This window comes from Lissotriton vulgaris, chromosome 5 (assembly GCF_964263255.1).
Source record: "Lissotriton vulgaris chromosome 5, aLisVul1.2, whole genome shotgun sequence".
In the NCBI taxonomy this organism is placed as follows: domain Eukaryota; kingdom Metazoa; phylum Chordata; class Amphibia; order Caudata; family Salamandridae; genus Lissotriton; species Lissotriton vulgaris.
The window spans coordinates 551,852,928-551,866,956 of NC_141693.1; the positions used below are offsets into that span (position 1 = coordinate 551,852,928).

Sequence of the window (14,029 nt, forward strand, 5' to 3'; positions counted from 1 at the left end):
GTCGCACCATCGGTGGCAACCCAAATTTGATTGGTGTCGATGCTGTCTGAATTTTTTCGACCAACTTCGGGGTTGGGGCCTTCTACGGTCCGACCGTCATAGCCTTTTCTTTGATGCGTTGGAGTGACTCCGACACCTGTTTGGATACGAATGTGGTCGGCTGTGTCGACTCGACAGGGTCCTTTGAGCCAGTCTTCGTCATGGTCTCGGGCCTTGTCCGAGGATCGACCCCCTCTCTCGGTTCGAGCCTCTTGTCTGTTGCGACTCCCTTTGGCGCCGACTTAGTCGGTTCGACAGCCTTGACCTTGGTCTTCGGTGCCCCAACCTTCGGTTCAATGACCTTTTTGAACTTCTCGGTATCGATGGCCTTCTTCTGTTTCTTCGGCTCCGAGGGGTTTGAGGCCTTGGAACCGACCAGAGTCAGCTGCACTTTCGGTTTCGTTTTTGGTAGTGATGCTTTCGGTTTCTTTGGATCGACCGATGGCATTTTCGATACCGATGGCTCTTTATATATGTTCGTAGCCGGGCCTTTATGCGGGGCTGTAGAACGATTTGATAGATCTCGGGTAAGGCCTTGTGGCGATCCCTCGACCTGAGCCTTTTAGAGTGCTTCATCGTCGCCCCCCGTATCGACGGTTGGGCCTAGCTCCTCGCCTGAGCTATCTTCTACGGCCCCAAGGACCTCTGCGTCGTCTCCTACCTTATCGACGACGTTTTCGTCTTCTTCCAATATTTCTTCATCTTCGGCGTCATACTCTGAGTCATGCTCCGAAACAGGATCCGAGAGTTCATCCCGATCCTTCAGATCAATGACCTCTTCGTCTTCGGTCCCGAAGATGTTTTCTGGATTAGGCGCTGATCTCTGCGACTCCAATCGAGCCGCGCGTCGAATCCGAAGAGTTTTCTTCGACCTGAACAGGGCACAGGCCATACAGTTGGCTTTGTTGTGATCCGGGGACAGGAACTTGTTGCACACCGGGTGGACATCGATGTGCGGGTATTTTGCATTGCAAAGTGGACACCTCTTGAATGGACTTCTTTCCTTCGTAGATCGAAGATCGGGTCGAGTGAGGAAAGAAAACCGTCTGATTCCTCGATGTCCTCTTGAAGCAAGTTATCGGCACCGGACGAAACGATACCGACGCTGTCGAAAGCCTTTTGGCCTTGTAGAAAGTTTTCCTAACTTGAGCTAAGATAGTAACATCCGAACCCAATGGCGCAAAAAAAACAATCTGAGGATGGAGGGGATGCCCATGCGCAGTGTAGTCCAGGGGAGGAGTCACCTATCTCGTGATACTTCAAAGACTCTTCCAGGACAACAATGTGCAATCATCAGGACCCAACACTAGGCGGCTATCTATGCACAGATATGAATTCAGCAGTCCACATGCCTCGAACCCAGGGTTTGTCAAATATCTAGGGATCCAATTTGGGAAAAACCTAAGAACCACTCTAGAACAGAATGAGAACAATACCCTAGAAAAGATCCAAAGGCTACTGGAAACCTGGTCGTCCAAGTACATCACCTGGTGGGGGAGAATAGACACTGTAAAGAAGATGATCAGTCCTATAGTAAACTACTTAGCAGGAATGCTCCCACTGGCTCTCACGGACAAATTCCACAGAAAGATGGACCAAATGTTAAAAAAAATTCATATGGCGAGACAAAAAACCTAGAATAGGCCTCCCAAAACTAAGACTAGAGAAAAAGCTAGGAGGACTAAACGTGGCGGACCTGAGAACTTTCCAGACCGCCTTCATAGCCAGACAAGGAATGCACTGGATTCTACCGAACCAGCAGTACACTCCAACCTGGCTTTCAGTGGAGAAGGCCATCCTAAACAACACAGGTCCTTTAAGTCTCCTCACCGCCAACAAGCAAGCACAAAAGAATAACCCAATATTTAAGACCACTAGAGACGCGCTGCTAAGGGTAGACCAGAAGCTCGAGCATAGCATCAAAAACTCAAACTGGGAAACACTCTGGGCAAACTCCAAGATTAAATATAGAGGGAAGCCCCTGGACATAGAATCATGGTGAAAACTAGGATTCTCTTATCCAGCTCAGCTGGAAGACAAGGGGATGCCTCTCACCTTCAACAGCCTGTAAACACGAAATGGCCTGCCAGACATAGAACTACGCAACTTCCTAGCAATTAGAACAGCCTTAACAAAATCAAAAATAGCCAAACATAAACCCTCAATCTTTCAGTACATGGAAAACAAACTAGACAGGACACCAGGTCTAAAACTTGTACAAACTCCTCCGCCCTGTCTCCTCCAAACTTAAGGCGAAGAACACCAGTTTTTGGGAAACGCAGCTAGGCTCCAGACTCACAGAGCAAGATCTACAAACGTTCTGGGTGGCCCCATCAAAAAATATGATATCCCCAGTACTAGCTCAGACGAAATTCTGGTTACTACACCAAGCATACTGGACACCAGCGCGCCTAGCATCATTAGGCATGCGAGACAGCGACTGCTGCTGGAACTGTAGCTCAGAAACGGGGGACCTCGCACAACTCATCTTCTACTGTAGTAAGGTCAGCAAATTCTAGGAGAAGGTGTTCGGCTTCATTAACACCATGGCTGCTTTGAGTTTTCCCCTCCTATGCTGAGCTTTGAGTTTCCCCATTGTTCATGACGAGCTCAGCTCGTCATAAGCAGCGAAGGGGTTAACAAGGCCCTAGGCTGCACTCTAAAACAGGAATTTGCCACTATTACCACAGCACACATCACAGCAGACATAGCCACACTACAAGACAGAAACCTCCTGGACTTCCTCCTAATGACAGCAGTCAAAACAGTGCTAGCCAAATGGAATGACACCACCAAAGCCACATTCAAGGGGTGACTGAACTGTGTGACGTATCTCAGAGGGGCGGACAACACTGCACTAAGACACACACCTTGGCGAAATCCCAACAGAAGGATGTGGTCAACACTAGACAAATTCCTAAATCCATACAAACCCCCATAAACAACGAAAAGACGCTACACCAGCAGAAAACACCCCCACGAGGGGCCGGCGGTCTGTCACTAAAAATAACCGCCAAGCACATATCTGTTATGTTATATGTACCAACTAAACACGCGACCAATCACAATTTACCCATATATTCAATGTTATATGTGCGCAAGCCTGTAGGGCAGACAAGCGTAGACCGGAAAACCAACCGCTCGTCTACAGTCGAACAATCGAACACAGCCATCACAGCAAGTAGCATGCCCCAATGTGAATGTTCGCCAAACCTGTTATGTGTTATTTGTCAAATCGTATTTTGCAATGTGTAAATACCAATAAAAATAATTAAAAATAAATAAATTAGTTGCTTAATAGTGAGTACTCCAGGTGATGACAGAAAGGCTGAATAAAACTCATGTATGAGTCCCATTATTGGAATCGCATGGCGTGCTGCAGGTCCTTCAGCACAGAGCAGTGTGTGAATCTTGGTAAGAAAAAAAGGGGGTGCTGCAAGCAATATTTAAGTTCCGAACATACAACCAATGCCTCACCTCTCTCTTCAGTTTCCCAGAAGTTCTGGCCAGAGGAATAAATCTGGCCAATATTCACTTACCGGCTTGCTTGGCTTCCTGAGCAGAGATGCGATCACCAGTGAGAACCATCTCCATTGCAAGAGACTTCCCGACAGCTCTGGTTAGCCGCTGAGTCCCACCAGCGCCTGAAATTACAAAATAGTTTTCCAAGGTCTTAATCAGTTTAATATGTACAGAAGTAAGATATGTTTTAATAGAATGCAATTACTATACAATTAATACTTTAATGGCCGTTCCACCAAAGACCGAATGTCCTGTTAAAACAAGGGTTCTGGGAAAGATAGAAAGTATCAAAAACCCTTCCTCTCTCCACAGCTGCTCTCTCTCTCTTCCTGTGCTATTCCAGGTCTCTACTCGGGTCACTTACTGCAAGAGTTGCACACACCACTGACTGTGGGCAACTTAGGTAGTAAATGAGATGGATTGACAGAAGGGAGACATGGAAGAAGGGAGGGGAGTCCACGCACAAACGCCGTAGAGCTGCAGGAAAAGCTCACCTTTGCGTAGGGGTTTGGAGAATCCGACCCTTGCCCTCACCTCGACCGATACCTGCTGTTGCCTCCTAGCTCTCCCCCCGTCGCCGCAAGCCATCCCAGACCTTCTGCGGCCGCTGTGCGGGGGAGGGCAGCTGACACCGGAGGACACAAGGACTACAGGTCCCAGCGTGCTAAGCGGCCGGAAGCCGCCGCCAGAAACGCGCCAGGGGCGCTATATCATCAGCCACTTCCCCGACGGAGTGGGGGAATCCAAGCACAAACGCCGTAGAGCTGCAGGAAAGGCTCACCTTTGCGTAGGGGTTTGGAGAATCCGACCCTTGCCCTCACCTCGACCGATACCTGCTGTTGCCTCCTAGCTCTCCCCCCGCCGCCGCAAGCCATCTCAGACCTTCTGCGGCCGCTGTGCGGGGGAGGGCAGCTGACACCGGGGGACACAAGGACTACAGGTCCAAGCGTGCTAAGCGGCTGGAAGCCGCCGCTAGAAACGCGCCTGGAGGCGCTATATCATCTGCCACTTCCCCCGCTTCGCGGGAGCGTCGCCGGGCTAAGCCCGGGCAAAGGGCGGGCCGTCAGAGGCCGAAGGAGGCTAGGCTGGGCCACTCCCCTTTTGGTTGCCCTACACCACCTCTGTGGTCCACATGTAAGGTCAGTGATAAAGCCATTTACATTTTGGTTTAATTCTGCCAGAACTATGGGGAAAAAAGTTGCACCTGTAACTGGGTCAAAAAACTCTTAAATCGGCAAACCCTCTGGTCACTACCACTACGCGACCAACATTGACTGCAATTGATAAAATCCTCCAAAAAACTATCGATGTTGTCGCGAATGCCATTCAAAATACAGAAAGACGCTTTTCTCTCCCATCTACTTAGCCTCCACTCCTATTGCATCATGATAACTCTATGGACTCATTACTCGTTGCTTCCTACGCAGGACTCCCAGGGACAGAGGAAAATGAGAACTGCATAATCTCGGACAACGTATCAGTGTCACAACGCACCCCTGGCAGCAGGTTATCTTCTACTCCGCCAAGGGCTGACACAAATACTACCCAAGACTCTTGTGCACTATTGGTTGATGACCAGCCTTGCATAAATGATACTGAATCTCAGGCGGACATTGATATATCAATCACTGAGGTAGATAAAAGCGACAGTACCCCGATACGAACCAGGAGCCAAAAACCAAAGAGGAAAACGAAGCATCTAAATACTGAGTCCCCATTAAAAACACATAGAAACAAAGGAGGACGCAAGCGCAATCGGCGAGCTCATGTCTCCGTAGAACAGATTAGGGGGGAAAACGAAAATACGGCTGTCAAAATTCCATCTATAGAAACTACTCTAGTACCAGGGAATGAGGCATTTTGGGGGAGGATGGAGACACTACTGTCCACACTTTCAGGCCCAATTAATCAACAAATTTTAAATTTGGATAAAAAGCTGAAAGTGTTGGATGATCGATTATCAAAATTAGGTATAGGGCAGATCCCTAGTAATAAAACCGAAAACGGGACATCTGGCCCTTCTAAGGCCAAAACCAGCGGCCCCAATACAAACACCAATACTAACCCAAAAACAGTGGCCCATAACAAATCCACCCCATCTGTCCCTATACCTAGCACCAGTAATAACCAACCTCCCCCCAAAAAACAGGCTCCTAATTCAAGCCAGAACTTAACTAATACAGCAAATGTGGTGAGGACGGCTCCTAACATCGATAATAGTGTAAGGGCCCCAACTCACCATTCAAAGATCAATCCCCAAAACTGCCCCTCAACTGAATCTGAAACGAATTCACTGAACCCTAGGAAGAAGATGCCTTCTCGCATCAACCTCCCTCCTGAATGTGGGGCGTATGTGCTGATTCTGTTAAATATTCCTAAATTAAAGAATGAACAAGAAGAAAGCCATACAACCCTCAAAAATAGGATCCTCCACTGGCTAACTACTAACTGTAATTTCCCAATGGAAGGAGCAGGGGAGATTATCCAAACACAAAGAGTGGGGTGGGTAGGCCCATTGAGAAAGAAGTTTGAGGGAGACTGTGTTGTTATCAATTTTAGGTCCCCACAATGGGCCCAAAAAACCCTCGCTAATGCACCACTACCCTCACCTTGGGAATTTAATACGACCCTGCTCCCCTTGGGTTATTTCTATAGACATCTAGCCCCAGCATCTGAGTCTATGCCCAAACCAGCTGTACACCCTCAGGATCGAAATCTTGGAATTAGGAATTTCTATCCATCACATCAACTAAACCAAGATTTCAATCCCATGAACATTCAAGCCCAATGTTATCAAACAAAATCTACGGGATACCCGATGACTTATCCACATCCTCCGTTCATGCCCCGGTACAACTATAGTGAGAGGCCACACTTAAGTTCTAATGTAAATTCCAACTCCGGGTATAATGAGTTGAGGCCTATATATAACATGCCAACTTATAATCGATTTGAGTATGCTTTTTCAAATCTAGATGAACAGGATTGACTTGGGATAAAGGGAAACAGTGACGAACGGCGAGACCTAAGCGCCGATATGGAGGAACTTCCCTCCTCGGTGTCAGTCATTGTAACCCAGGAAATAGCTGCACAAAGTCATGCAATAACATTGTTAATCACAGAAGAGATAGTACTTCCCACTTCATCTATCCCCATGCAGAGCATATCCAATAATGCCATAAGAAAATCTGTCAAACATACTGAACACTGTGACTTATCTATTCTCAGCTGGAATGTTGCAGGGCTAGAGACAAGACTAACAAACCCTGAATGGATTAAGATATTGGATGGCAAATATATTATTATGTTCCAAGAGACTTGGGCAGTGGAGAACCTATGTATAGAAGGGTATCAATGTTTCAGTGTGACAGCACCAAAACCAGATTTCGGACGTGCAGTGGGAGGCTTGTTTATTGGTATTAAGACACTGGCCGGTGGCACAATTACAGATCTTTCTAGAGGGCACCTGAATATCCAGATTTTAGAGTATAAGCGAAAGACCCAGATTTATTTAATTAATTTTTATAATAATGATTTTTCTTTTGTTCCTAATAAGAACTTTGAGGCACTTTCTAAGACTTTACGAAACCTTGAAACTAGTTTTGCGATTGAGGAGGAAACACTGTTCCTTATTGGAGGGGACTTTAACGCAAAAATCGTTAGCAAACATGGCACCGAGGGGAGGAATCTTCTAGATTTGGTGGAACGCAGGGGTATTGAACTAACAAATATCCTAACCGAGTATAACTTATGTAATGTCATTGATATATGTCATACCTTCAGTGAATCCCACGCCCCCACGTTCAGAGGGCGGGACTGCTCATCCACAATTGATTTTATTTTTATGTCACCTCGATTACTAGATTGTGTGTTAAAATCTACTGTGATAGAAACCTCGTTCGGTGACCATAATCCCCTCAATGTGATGTTAAAACTAGGATGTAATAAGGTCTATGAAAAAATAAATGGGGCAAGAGACATTACACCAACAGGGGATGGTTTGCGCCTTAAATGGAGGGGAGTCAATAGTGGGGTTGTGCTAGAAAACGTAACCAGAGCACACCCTAATCTGCTCACCTCCTGCCTAAATATGGATGGGGACTGTCACAGGATAATCGAAGATTTCGAAAAACTGTGTACAGCAATAAAAACCTCTTTGTCTGTCCCGTTACCTAAGGTGCTGAAAGAACCTAGGTGGTTTGATTCCGCCTGCTCACTAGCACATAGGGAGCTTCGTAGGGTACTAAATGCTAAACCAAGATGTTTAGCTGAGGTCCAGATTGCTAGAAAATTTTATAAACTAAAAATAGCTGAAAGGAAGGCCACACTATTAACAGAACAATGGGAGTCGTTGGTTCGGAGTGCCAATTTGAAAAATAGTGGTCTTTTCTGGTCAGCAGTGAAAAAAAACAGAGAAATGGGCAAACAACTTACCCCAGTTAGTTGCAACATAACTAGTAACTCATGGGAGGCCCACTTCTCTAAAATATACGCTGCTCCAACCGAAGATATATCCGGCTCACCAGGGGGACAGCTCCACGGCTTAAAAATAGAACTGCATGATGTGGTTTTAGCCATTAAAGAGAGCCTTGGAAACAAGGCACCAGGTCCTGATGGGCTGCCCATAGACGTGATTAAGTATAACCCAGATCTATGGGCACCAATCCTCCTCAATGTTTTTAATAGCCTCCCCACAGTCCCGATGCCCAAAACCTGGGCCACCAGCATCATAGTCCCAATCTTTAAGAAAGGGGAGAGATCGATCCAGTGAACTATCGTCCGATCTCTCTCCTGGATAATACATTAAAAATCCTGGGGCGAGTCATATATAACAGGGTGGTAGAGTGGACTGAGGACACAGGCATGCTGGACCCGTGCCAGATGGGATTCAGGAGCGGGGTGGGGACTGTCGAGCAATGCTTGAACTTGAAACCGATTATTGATAAGTACAGCATTGCCCGATCGTCCCCTATCTACCTTGCTTTTATGGATCTCTCATCCGCTTTTGACCTAGTGAATAGAACTAAACTATGGGCAATTCTTTTAGACTACGGATTGGATGAGGCTCTTGTTAACTTTCTCGCATATCTCCATACAGACCTCAAAGCGCAAGTCAGGATTGGGGCAGGTGGAGAAGTATCGGGACCCATTGAAATAGGCAGAGGGGTAAGACAGAGGTGCGTTTTAGCACCCCTGCTGTTCATTATCTACATTAACGGCTTGGCCAAGGCACTAAAAGATGTGACTAGTGACGTACCATTTATCCAGGTGCATCCATTGCCAGTTTTATTATATGCTGACGACGCGGTCTTGATGGGAAGAACTCCCAATGCCCTTCGTCTATTGGTCAGAGGCTTTGTCCAATACATTGAGGGCCTAGACCTACGCGTCAATTTTAAAAAATCTTTTATCATGCCCTGTGGCACCGGGAAATGTAAACTCAATACGATACATATAGGGGCAGACAAATTAGAATCTGTCAGTTCATTTCCCTATCTTGCTTTGGTTTTCGCTGCGAACGGCTCATGGAGTGGGCATAAGGCCCACGCCATGAGCAAGTTCTCGAAAGCCAACAATTCTATCCTGAGTTTGTCCCGACCTAAGAAAATAGGTGCCACTAGAGCTATTTTAAAAAATTTTAAGCTACAGTGTTTACCAGTAGTCACGTACAGGGCTGAGGTTTGAAGAGCAGGAAAAAGTCCTGGGATCCAGCATGAAGAAGCGCGATTTTGTAGGAAAATCCTGGGTGCCCCAATCTCCTCTACAGAATGGATTTGTCATGAGGAACCAAACCTCTCCTATGTATGTGACTTTATCAGATCTAGACCTGTTCTTTTTTGGTTAAGGATCTGGAGAAATGACTCTGCAATCCTAACACAAAATATAATAAAAGACTGCCGGGCCGAAGATGGCTGAAATGCCAGAAACGGGTGCCCGGAAGCTTGTTTCCTTCCCAGTATAAGAATTGGCTTGGTAGTTTGATCTGCCCTGTTCCCATGATGCACTGGGCCAGGGTCAGACTAATTTGCATATAGCCAAGTTCTGAGCTGGGATGGTGCAGTGAGCTAAAAAACGGTGATAGATCAAGCCCTGATCTTTGGACTGGGTAAGAGTGGTCTGCTTAATTCAGACACTCTGTTCATCACCACCCCCTTTTCTGAATCATTTTTGTCCACCATAAGCGTGGAAGGGTATACTCAGATGTGAGTCCCTAGCTCATTGCACCATCAGGATTCAAGCAAGCCAGGCCGAAGACGGCTGAAATGCCAGAAACTGGTCCCCGGTAGCTTGTTTCCTTCCCAGTATAAGAATTGGCTTGGTAGTTTGGTCTGCCCTGTTCCCATGATGTACTGGGCCAGGGTCAGACTAATTTGCATATAGCCAAGTTCTGAGCTGGGATGGTGCAGTGAGCTAAAAAACGGTGATGGATCAAGCCCTGATCTTTGGACTGGGTAAGAGTGGTCTGCTTAATTCAGACACTCTGTTCATCACCACCCTCTTTTCTGAATCATTTTTGTCCACCATAAGCGTGGAAGGGTATACTCAGATGTGAGTCCCTAGCTCATTGCACCATCAGGATTCAAGCAAGCCGGGCCGAAGACTGCTGAAATGCCAGAAACCGGTCCCCGGTAGCTTGTTTCCTTCCCAGTATAAGAATTGGCTTGGTAGTTTGGTCTGCCCTGTTCCCATGATGCACTGGGCCAGAGTCAGACTAATTTGCATATAGCCAAGTTCTGAGCTGGGATGGTGCAGTGAGCTAAAAAACGGTGATGGATCAAGCCCTGATCTTTGGACTGGGTAAGAGTGGTCTGCCTAATTCAGACACTCTGTTCATCACCACCCCCTTTTCTGAATCATCTTAAATGTGATCATGGCATGTTAATCCCCTGGCTCGCTGATGTTTCAAAAGCATTGAGCGATGTAAACAGGGAACACCTTTTCTCCGATCCTAATAACATTGAAGCGAATGACAAAATTGAGGTCAAACAAGCACTGTATGCACTTTATAGTTCAGAACGAATGGAAAAAGAAACTGTCAAATCAACTGTCGTGCTTGATCAGAAAAATTTATTAAGTAGGAATAATCTTGCACAATACCTCACTTTACTAATGACGAACTGAGAAAGATCATTACTGTTCCGATTAAGGGCAGGCTCTATAAAAACTTTATTGGGATTTCCCTTGGGCTACCACCATGCAAATTATTACAATCCATGCCCTTGTGATGGTATTAGTAAACAGAATGACTCGCATTTTCTATTCTTCTGTAAATTTTATTTAAAATATATCAACTGGTTTTTAACCCCGTATTTTAGAAAACACAGACCCCTTTCATTAGGGGAATCTTATGCAATGTTATTGTCCCTGGAAACAGATGAATTAATTTTCTGCACTAGCACTTTCTTGAGAATTATTGCATGTGCACGTAAAACCATGGAAAGCCCTTTTTAAATTGTTTACTTGCCCCATGAGAAATGCTTGAGTTTTTACATTTATCCTTTCATATTTGTTTTTAATGTACAAATGAATGTTTTTATTGTGTACTTTTATGAATTTTATGAAATTCGAATAAAGGTCTTTTGAATTGAATTACAAAATAGTTTTCCAAGGTCTTAATCAATTTAATATGTACAGAAGTAAGATATGTTTTAATAGAATGCAATTACTATACAATTAATACTTTAATGGCGGTGCCACCAAAGACCGAATGTCCTGTTAAAACAAGGGTTCTGGGAAAGATAGAAAGTATCAAAAACCCTTCATCTCTCCACAGCTGCTCTCTCTCTCTCTCTTCCTGTGCTTTTCCAGGTCTCTACTCGGGTCACTTACTGCAAGAGTTGCACACACCACTGACTGTGGGCAACTTAGGTAGTGAATGAGATGGATTGACAGAAGGGAGACATGGAAGAAGGGAGGGGAGCAGCCCTTAAGCACTCTGCCAATACATTTGCTTTGCTTTGTTTCGAAAGGGTAAAAAAGAGACATGCTGCAGACATTTGCAGCTTCTAAATGAGATTTGTTAAGTTAATAAAAAAAGCTTACCAAAAATCATCTTACTGTACAGTTTAAAAACAAAAAAATGCAAGCTGGGTTGTGGCTTAGCCAAACTTCGCGGTTATGGGAATCTAGACCTAAGAAGAAAGAGTAAAATTTCGAAATCGAGACAGAATGAAAAATAATCTACAAGCAAAAGGAAATGACATGCATGCATCGTGCAAAAAAATAAAGTGAAAGAAACCAATAGAAAAGTACACAAAAAAGTTCAATATTAAACCACTGGGATACATGGCTAAAATAGACCACGTTAAACCTGCAAGAGTTAACGGTTTTGTGAATTTTAGGAGGGGCCCTTCACTAAATAGAAAACATAAATTTGGTTCTAGAAAGAGACATTTTGCAAAGAGTGGAGGAATTTTTTTTAAAATGAACAAAGCATCAAAGAACATAAAAATGTGGCGATGTAATGAATACCCTTGTGCTGCTGGTAAAGGGACACAGCCATTGGAAAAGTTAGAAATAGATCAGCTGACTGTGATACTTAATAAAATTAGCTTATTTGGGCGGTTTTACCTTACCTTTGAAGCAACATAGAACATATAATTCATGCACATTTACAGCAGTAAGCAAATAATACATACACGTTACATAAAACATTAAACTCATCAAGTACCATTTAATTAAAAGTTTTAAAAAACAGAGCTGCACCGATTACCCTTTCTAAATCCATCTCATACCAGTACTCATCCTCAAAATCTATGCAGCATGTAAATACTTTGTTAGACTAGTATCAAGCACTTCATGAGTATCCGATCTCAAAAAAGTACTAAGTACTGCTCCACACCAAGAAGCCTGCAAACTGAGGCGAACCATCGATTAATGCAAATGCATATTGTTTATCGATCCCGTTTGCATATTGGACAAAGATCGGTTTCTGTATACAAGTATATTCATTAGGGGGTTTAACAAAATGGAATTGGTAGGGGGGGCGTGGCCAGCCATGGTAGATGGCGGACACTTAAGTGCGGAGCTCCGGTGCCGACAATTATCCTTCATAGCCCTGGTAAATCGCAGATCCGTGGTGATAATGCACACAGCCGTCAAGGGGACGGCAGGAGCAACGCGATTCTGGCTGCACATGAAGCCAAAAATTTACCCTATCTGGAGGACTCCGACATTCTAGGAGCATTGATAACCTACTCCTAAAACCCTCGGGTTTCAGTAAGAAAAAAAAACATCGGACCGAGCATTCTCCGGAGCAGCACCTAGAATATGGAACTCACTTCCTCCTTACATCAGAAAAATCTCCTCTACTATTCTGTTCAAAAGAGAAGCAAAATCATTCCTGATGTGCAAATTCCTCCCGTAATCTCACACAGGATCCACTCCAGCTCTGCATCCTTATACTTACCTCCTTTCCCCCTCCAAGAACTCCCTCGCACCTCTTACCTGTTGGTCAGATTATCTTTGTCGCCTGTGCCCCTCCGATCTTTTTCCAAAACATGTTGATATTATGTACTGCCTTATCTTGCTACTTGTTTTTATTTATTCTGCGTACTCTCTGTAAAGCGCTATGATGCCCTACCCTGGGTCTGGTCCACGCTTTAGAAAACTCCAAAAAAAAAAAAAAAAAATAGGATAGCTGCTACAATCACTAGCTGCGGTCTGGCCGGAGGCTGGGCAGCCACACTACGCAAGGCCGGTAGTTTGGGCCTAATGTCACGAGCTGGAGCGGCCGGAGCTGCTCAGTGAGACGGGACTCCTGATGGACGGAGCCGGCCGCTGGATGGACCGAGTGGCATGAGCTTTAATGCAGGAAAGGCAAGAGTGTCTTGCGCTCAGATCTTGTGCGTAGCGGCGAGAGGCCCTTTGGCGCACAATGTGATATTGGCAGTGGGCGGTCGGGAGTAGCGGTGGAGCCCAAAGCGGCTCTGCTGACCAGACACACTAAGTGGCATCAGCTGTGTGCAACTCAATAGAAGACACTTGCACACTTTCTGGAGGCTTAAATCTGTATGGGCTGATGTGATATGAAATGCGACGCCCTACGGAACTGCAAGAGGCCGTGTTGCGCGGATTCCCTCCCTTCAGGTGATAGGACAGATTGTGAAGATTCATGTGAGCGGCAGTTTGCTGGACTGACCTGGCTGCGTCGCACTGCGTAGCATCGGCAGGGGAGAATGGTGGGGACCACAGATATTAACTCCCCCCCCCCCGCGGTGTACTTGGGTATTGATGGGCCATATGTTATCCAGCAAGCCAAGTGGGTGCTGCCAGTGTGGAGTGAATTACTAGGAGTCTGGGACAACCCACTTTCTACTGGTGTGACACACTGGGACTGCTTCCCATGCGCAGTGCTGGATTCAGTGGGGCTTGAGCGCAGAGGTTATGTGGATATCTGCACAGCACCACAAAAGCAACAATACGTGGTGAAGTGTTGAGCGCAGCCAACTAAGTTCATTGCATAGAC

The 14,029-nt window shown here is 45.5% G+C and overlaps 1 protein-coding gene across 1 annotated transcript in view; it reads right to left on the bottom strand.

Annotated features, from left to right (window-relative positions):
• The window catches only part of ECHS1 (enoyl-CoA hydratase, short chain 1), a 202,150-nt gene that overhangs the window by 26,590 nt on the left and 161,531 nt on the right, over nucleotides 1-14,029 (bottom strand). Inside the window, exon 5 of the mRNA XM_086922013.1 lies at nucleotides 3,579-3,683. Within this exon, the coding sequence (XP_086778139.1) occupies nucleotides 3,579-3,683 (105 nt within the window). The remainder of the gene's footprint in view (nucleotides 1-3,578; nucleotides 3,684-14,029) is intronic.